This window comes from Etheostoma cragini, chromosome 22, assembly GCF_013103735.1.
Source record: "Etheostoma cragini isolate CJK2018 chromosome 22, CSU_Ecrag_1.0, whole genome shotgun sequence".
In the NCBI taxonomy this organism is placed as follows: Eukaryota; Metazoa; Chordata; class Actinopteri; order Perciformes; family Percidae; genus Etheostoma; species Etheostoma cragini.
The window spans coordinates 14,549,014-14,556,820 of record NC_048428.1 but is presented as its reverse complement, the minus strand read 5'-3'; the positions used below and the strand labels follow the sequence as shown (position 1 = coordinate 14,556,820).

Genomic DNA, 7,807 nt, shown 5'->3' with positions numbered 1-7,807 from the left:
CAGCTTCAAATGACCTCTTTTTATAGTTGTGTGATTAGAAAACAGTTACTACCTGACTTGAAAGGGAAGAAAATGAAATGTTCCCCTTTCCCTTTTCATGTTATCCTTCAAGGACATCTACGTCTGATGTAATCGGTCCAATCAGTTATTCTGCTGGCTGGATTTTTACCGCAAAATAACAGATTTGCATTCATGATTCATTAGTAGTTGAGGAATATTGCTTAAAAAGGGTAAAGGTGACAATCACATCAGCTGGTGAGATCAACTAATTAACAATCAAAGCAGAGTGGTTTTACATGACCATTTAAAAAGTCTGACCATTTTAGCCCCTACAGACACTAACTGTATTGAAAGGCCTACAGCACAGATGGTCCTGTCTGATAGTGATTAATGTAAAAAATCTTTTTTGAAGGTCAGCGGTTTTTTAATGCCAAATGAACTTGGCAATTGACCAAACAAAAGAACTGCACACGTCACAATGTTTTTTTTATTGAAGTGTTTCCATAGACTATTTGCACAATTTACACTTAGCTCACAGAGTTAGTTTGCATTCATTGCATGGTTTGACTTAGTTCCCAGTATTAGTGCAAAAGTAGAAGAATAAGTACTGTTTTTATATATATATATATATATATATATATATATATAAATAAAACTGGGAATAGCTAAACTCCCTTTGTATAACATTCTGACTTAAAGTTCACAATCAATCAAAGAGCTTTCAGAGAAAGTGGCACCAGCATCTTATACTATTAATCCATTCTACCAAACAAGACATACCAAATCATCAGGGTAATCTTAATGGCCAGAATGAAATGCAAATGTATTTAAATATAGTAGTATCTCAACAACTTAAACCAAATAAACAGAATAGACTGAAAAACCATCTATCAGTACAATACGGTATATTAAGTCTTTATATCAAGTTTTGAAAAAAATGCTGATAAAAGGTGAGATTAATCCACTTATGGTAGTTACTACAAACAAGTATCAATATATTAAAGCTCAAACACTGACATCAAAAACGTCTAGATTAGCTCTTCCAACTGAAAGCTCATAATTTGTTTAACAAACATTAAAGCCTTAAAAGCTTTTACCAGTTAATATCCATTAGAAGATAACTTAAGATGGATGTTTTTCCAGTTTTCCTGAAGCACTGAAGACATACATGTTATCGTGAATAGGGCTGGGTTAAAATAATCCATTCTCCAATTAAAATTGATTTTCTTTCTTTCAGTGATCTGCTATTGATTCATGAAATCCAGAAATCAATCTTTTAAAATGCTTTTTTCACGTTTGATGTATAAGTAAAAAGTACTTTAAACATGCTTTTTGGGGGTCAAATCTTAATGTAAACATTAACCTGCATTATTAAAATTAAGGGTTGCTTCTTGTTTGTTAGCATAAGTTCTTTGATAATCTCTTTCATAACCAAGCAAAATTGGTATTGAAACTAAAATGTTCCTAACCTAAGTGACATGGAATCGAGTCGGAGATGCACTGGAATCAGGACCATGTGAGTGGGAATTGAATCCATTAAGGAAATCATTGATACCCGTCCCGAATTCTAATGCTACAAAATAGCTCTTATTGGCCTTAATGTTGATGTAGCACAGATAATATTTTTGCAACAATTATTTATACCAGCCACATCAGATTGATGACCATACTTATTAAAACACATTTAGAATTTTACAATGAAGCGTGGTGCACAGCCATATCAATGGCCATTTGATGGAAATTAAAGTGTTATTTAACTCTTGCATTTTTGACACATGTAGAGCTGTCACACCATGTGTAATGCATCATCTAGAAAGATCAAAAGTCATGTTGATAACCACACGATGTGTTCAAAATATATGGCTAAGAGGATTTAATGTACTAAATGTGATTATCTTCATATGTATAGTATCAGGTGCAGGTGTTTATTTCCTGGAGCCAACAGTAGCATGCATTTCAACCTGAGTTTGTCCAAAAATTCTACTTTGTAATTAGACAATAATATTTGAATTAAAACCATATAGCATATGGAGGTATTCAGTTTGTCCATTTGGGCTGTGTTGGGTTATCCTTAAATGGAAAGCTATCTCCCTCTTGTGGACAAGACTTGGACACATCAAGCCATAACCTCGCCGTTCCCAAACAAACAACCTCTGCAATTGACTATGCATAATTATTATGGCAGTGAAAATATTTTTGTAATGCTATGATAGTTACTAGTTAAAACACACACAGAAGTACACGCATAATACACAGACACACTCACAAAGCAGTGCACACGCACATTACTCTATGTTGAAGAATTGTGTAACAGACCAAAATATAAACAATAAAATAAATGAGGGCTTTGATTATCTGAACGTCAAACTATGATATTACATGAGTGGTTCAGTTCTCCCACAATATTGCTACAAGCAAAGGGCTCCGTATAAAGTAACATGACCGTTAATGTGACCAAATTACACAAGTGCTATTTGACTGACCTCCTTGGCATGCATACCATAACCAGTCTTTCTTTTCACTAACTATATAACAGCACTTGCCTGCAATGGTGTTTCTTTTTATCCATTTATATATGGATGTTATCCTACTATTCAAGTTGTTTAAGAGTAGCTAAAGGTTCTGGGCACAGATGGGCTCAGCAACCATAATGTGAACCCAAATGAAACATTGTCTGAAAACAGTGTCCTGTACTCACAGCCCACTAACATGTTTTAACAACCAACCTGAGCAGCTAAGACTAAAACAAACCTATTTCATCGTTCATGCAAAAGTATAACATTTAGGTACTTCCTTCAAAATATCTGTTTGAAGGTTGTTCTATCTAATGGCATTTTGGACTGAGCATCATGGCTTTGTGGCCTTGTTCTTCCAAGAATGTGTGTATGCTTACATGGATATCCTGTTTGGCTCCTAGTTAGTAGTCTCAAAGAACATAAAATCCTGTACAGAAAAACACCAATGAGAAAGTGTTAATGGCAATGCAAACACATTAAATTTACACAGAATGCCTAATTGAGCTACAAATATAGCCGAGGGGTAGAATTTATTCACTGGTATGTCACTGCCAAATTAACTGTAAAAAGCATCCTGAGATTTTAGCATTGAAGCATTTAGCAAATGTGGCCTGTGCTATTACAAAAAGTAGCTCAGACAAGCTGTTTTGCATTTGTGGTGATTGGGGTGGTTTCAGGTCACATTTCCCATAAAATGTAGGCTAAGTGGTGCATTAAGTGGTAGGTACATTAAGTTTCAAACTACCAGTGCACTAAAAGACATAATTCCCCATGAAAGCTGGGTCATATGAGGCTACTGCATCTGTAACAGCCACATTTTGGCTATAGTCCTGTTTATTTGCCATAAGAGAATCCTAAACAAGTTAATGAAACTTCCCAAAAATCTTTTTTGACGTTGAATAAGAACTAAAGACTCAGTAAAAAGACTTTACTTACAATGAGAAAACATGCACCGATCATGACAGCCTTGATTCTCACATCCAGATCCATGGGAAACTGGATACCAAAGTTGTCTGAATCTGTGAATGCTTCCCGAAGAAGTCCTGTCCACTGCTTACTGATTTTCCCAATCTTACTGACTTCATCCATTGTCAAAATCTGCAGAAAGAGTCACAGAGAGGGCACAGTAACTTAGAATTAGAATTTTCTATCCCAATAATTACTTTTAAGCAGCAAAGGAGGAACCATGATGATGATATCATGCATCAGTTACCCCTCCTCTGGGTCTGGTAAAAGGTCTGTGTCCCTGACCCAAATCCCCTTCACAGCTCAATCTAATAAAACCAGCTGAGCTGTGGGACAAGGGCCACACTGTACCACACAAGAGCATGCCCTTTTGCCACAGCTTCATCCAAGCTGCAGCCCGCTCTGATTGGAAACATATTTCCTGTTCCAGAGCATGAGGAGGATCCCTCACAAAAAATGTCCAGAGGGCCAGAATGTTACCGTGTAGTGTTATGTTTTCATGAATTGAATGGATTTCTGTGTTTGGACAGTCCCACCTCAAAGTCAACATCTGGTAGGCAGCTCCATCCACAGAATGGCCCATGGATCTTCAGTACAGGCTCATTGTGTTCGTTTGCGACGATGAATTTGGGGGAGAACGGGTGCCACTGTTGTATAACGTACCCCACTGTGTTACCGGGGGGAGACTGCACCTCCAGCTGAGTGAGGGATTGTGGGAGAACAGAGTGTAATTTGTAGTCATATCCTTGTAAGAAAACTACACAACACTGAATGTAAACAACAACATATGGGGTGAACACAGACAACCTTAAAACACTGTAATATCATGGACACAGTGTATGTCTGTCTGAAAGTGGTTTCACTCACCTCTTGTAGACAACAAGGGAAGCAGCAAGACATGCACTTAAGTGGCCTGGTGACGGTGATGACCTCTTGCCCAAAATTGTCAAGCACGTGGATGGCGAAGGAGCGCATGGGACCACAACACTGTCGACTCAAACAGTCGTTCTCCTCGACAGCGTAGAACACATTCTGCCCCATGCTGTTACGGACCTCATACTTGTTGTTGCTTTCAAATCCAACGAGGGCTGCGTGGACCAACAATACATAAGCAGATGTCATTGCTACATAGATCCTGCAAAACCCATCTGTACTTAACATATCTAGGAGCATAAATTATATATTTCCTCAGGAGTCAGTGCATGTTTTACATACTTTACCTTCAACAAGCTCAACTTTCTGTTTGATGAGTAGCTGATCCACCTAGAAAACAAGACAACATACACTGGATTCAAATAGAGACATTCAGATTTGTTCAATGCAGCAGTTACGTAGAGTAAGTGTAGTGAGGGGGGGGCTGCAAAAGAGTTGCAGTGGAGCAGCTCTTTTTTTTTTTTTTTAACTGGACCTGTATATTGTTTAGTGTGGCTATTGTTATGCACTTCTCAAGCACTACTGTCTATAAATACTCCAACAGAAGAATTATTTTTACAGTATCTATGCTTTCGATAATCTGCAGAAGGGAGGGCTGATAAGAAACTCCCTTGCCCAAAGTTCCTCTCTACATAAGACAATTTCACTTGTAAGAGTAACAAAAGCACAGCTGTTATTTACAACATTAACATAAACTGTTATACTGTTATAACTGTTATATTTGAGTATCCCAGTGAGCCTTGACAGTCAGCATGCACAACAGCTAGGCCATGAAACTGAAGCAGCATCATGGAATTCAGCCGTCATATATATTTAATTATTTACACCTCTGCTAATCCTACTGTGACATGTCAAAATGTCTTTCATGAAAAAGTCACTATCTTTCAAAGCATCAGTGCATTATATTATCTGTGTCACATTTAGGGTGTGAAATATGTTTTGAAGCAAGTTAGTGTCATTAAGTGGAGGACTCTATCCTAACTTTTTTCACCATCCTCCTAAAACCGTCAAATACAATATATGCCATCCCAAAATGAATGTGGACCATCCTGAATTCAAAATCGCTGTTTTCCTAAATTATCATTAGTTAAAATAATTCAAAGTGACCTTTAACATTATACACCATCATACAAATGAGTTGATGACCATTCCTCAACCTTTTTATTCAAAAAGTAATTAGTCACAAAATAAACCTCGCCCTCTCTCTCTATGCAAGTTGGAACACATACTGAACACATATTGAAAACATATTAAACACACATTGTTGTTCCATCTGTTTTTTTAACATACTGTATGTTTGGGACATACTCTACCCATACTATACCATACTGAAGAAGCCTATACCCCCGCTGTCGCTTGATTATTTGGTGATGTATCCTTAGTGTGGTGTGAGGATATTAAATATTTAGGGAATGTAGAGTCTGTGATACCTGACGCTCATTTCCTCAGCCCTTAATGAACAGACCTCTTGTAGGCAATGGGCCACTGGACTAAGTGGCACTAACATGTGAAATTTGTATGGAAATCAAAAGAAAATATTGTTGTATTTCTTACCTGTGTCAGGTATTCTAATCCTGGGGGACAGCCTGGTATTTCCGGGTTTGGCACAGCATACATATTCATGTTTTGTAAGACTGGAGGAAGACCTGTTGATAAATGGAATGGTTAAAACTGAGATATGGCGCCATCTTGTGCTTATTTAGGGAACGCTATGAAACAAATGGAGATACACATCGCCTAAGCGGTTAATATTTTTCTTTCTATACATGACTTTTCTGTATTGTTAAAGGTAACAGGACAGCCTGGGCCCCCTTTTTCCTCCCTACAACAGAGTTTATTCCCTTGTTACGATGTAAACAAGTAGCGAAGCGGCTCGTGCGCAGCCCGGGGGAGCTGCTGCGGACCGACATGGTGGGCGACCCAGATAATCTTGCTTGTATCGGGAAGTGACGGGCTTCTGACAGGAAGACACCCACCATGAGAAATCCTTTTACTCCGTTTGTTTACACGTTAAAAAAAGGGCCTAAAGCCAATACCTAAAGCTACACCGCACCTCTCCACAATGTAGGGCATTCCAGTGCAGATCTACGCGACTGATTATTTTTAACGTGTGATGTTTACAGCCCATGGTTGTTTCGTCTGCTGGTATGGAGAGCGCTTGCCGAGGTTGGATGCCTACTTTTTACATTCAAAGGAGACGGCGAGTTGTTAAAAGCGACGAGCTTCCGTCACTATTCCCATTACAGCCTGTAGGCTACAGTTTCTATTAGCTATAAAACAGGCAGCTGTTTTTTTCGGAATCAGAATTACTTACCGATATTTCACCTGCTACTCAAAATAATAACAGGCCACTCCGGGAACCAAGCCTATGGAATAAACCTATAATCTTATTGGTCGACGTCATCGTACTTCCCATGTTCATGCACCAATGACGACCCGGGAGTGTAGAATGCAGCTCAACAGAACAGAGTAGAAAAAAATAGATCACAATATGATAGAACTGGACTCATGCTGTCAATAGTTGGCAATTTGGATGATTAAACAGCCTATAGTAGAGAACACACATTGCATTAGTTTTTTTAATTTTAATATAATTTCTTTTCTAAAAGTTCTGATTAGAAGGCTTAAAAGAGCTTTTATTGGCCCTGTTCTCAGAAATATTTCTGGTGATAAATTAACGTATTCTTTGTTTTCCGTTCTCTAGATGTCACCAATAACACAAGCAAGTAGTGGAAAGTTGTAACGTATTATCTCACATTATGTGCACAGCACATGTGATATATTCTTTTTGTTTTCTTAATCCCAGATATCTACATGACAAACTGTATTTTATTTCAGATAGTTGTAGGTTTATTTTGCTTAATGACTATTTTTTGTGAATTTGTTTAAAAAAAAAGAAGGCATAAATAGAAAATAAAGGGACAGTCTTCATTTATTACTAAAAGATATCCAGTATAATACTTTATAACATGCAATCCAAATTAAAGATCAGTTCCCAACCTCTTATACACCTGTCCAGCCATCACACAGATCCAGACATTCACTCACATACATGAGCATACACACTATGCTGCAATTTACCATCTAATTAGGAAAGGCGTTAAGAAAACATAACCTCCATATGGAAATGAAGACTGGACTGAAAGGAGGAGGTCTTCAAATGAGACATTTACATTTTAAAATGTTTCACCCAAAAACATGTATTTGAATGACTAATTTCTTTACTGTTTCATACACACACAAAAAGTATTCCCAGCACAAACGGGCTTCCAACATACCATTACTTAATAATTATCATTAAGATGGGTGTTCTTAACTCATCCTATTAAGGGCAGTTCAAAAGAAAATGTGATTCATTCTCAACCTTTCCTAATTCATGTAGTTTGCTTTAG

At 37.6% G+C, this 7,807-nt stretch overlaps 1 protein-coding gene across 3 annotated transcripts; it reads right to left on the bottom strand.

Annotated features, from left to right (window-relative positions):
- Positions 1 to 483: 483 nt before the first annotated feature.
- On the bottom strand, positions 484 to 6,821 carry si:ch73-206p6.1 (phospholipid scramblase 1). 3 transcript variants are annotated; one of them, XM_034862378.1, is made up of 7 exons: positions 6,730 to 6,821; positions 5,970 to 6,061; positions 4,703 to 4,745; positions 4,350 to 4,570; positions 4,019 to 4,180; positions 3,453 to 3,614; positions 484 to 2,943 (listed from the first exon to the last, which is right to left on the bottom strand). In XM_034862378.1, the coding sequence occupies exons 2-7, from the start codon at positions 6,036 to 6,038 to the stop codon at positions 2,914 to 2,916; spliced, it is 687 nt and encodes a 228-aa protein (XP_034718269.1). In that variant the 5' UTR covers positions 6,039 to 6,061; positions 6,730 to 6,821; the 3' UTR covers positions 484 to 2,913. The 3 variants fall into 3 exon arrangements, with proteins under 3 accessions (XP_034718269.1, XP_034718270.1, XP_034718271.1); XM_034862379.1 differs by lacking the exon at positions 6,730 to 6,821 and adding an exon at positions 6,392 to 6,694; XM_034862380.1 differs by lacking the exon at positions 6,730 to 6,821 and adding an exon at positions 6,595 to 6,694.
- Between the last annotated feature and the right edge of the window lie 986 nt (positions 6,822 to 7,807).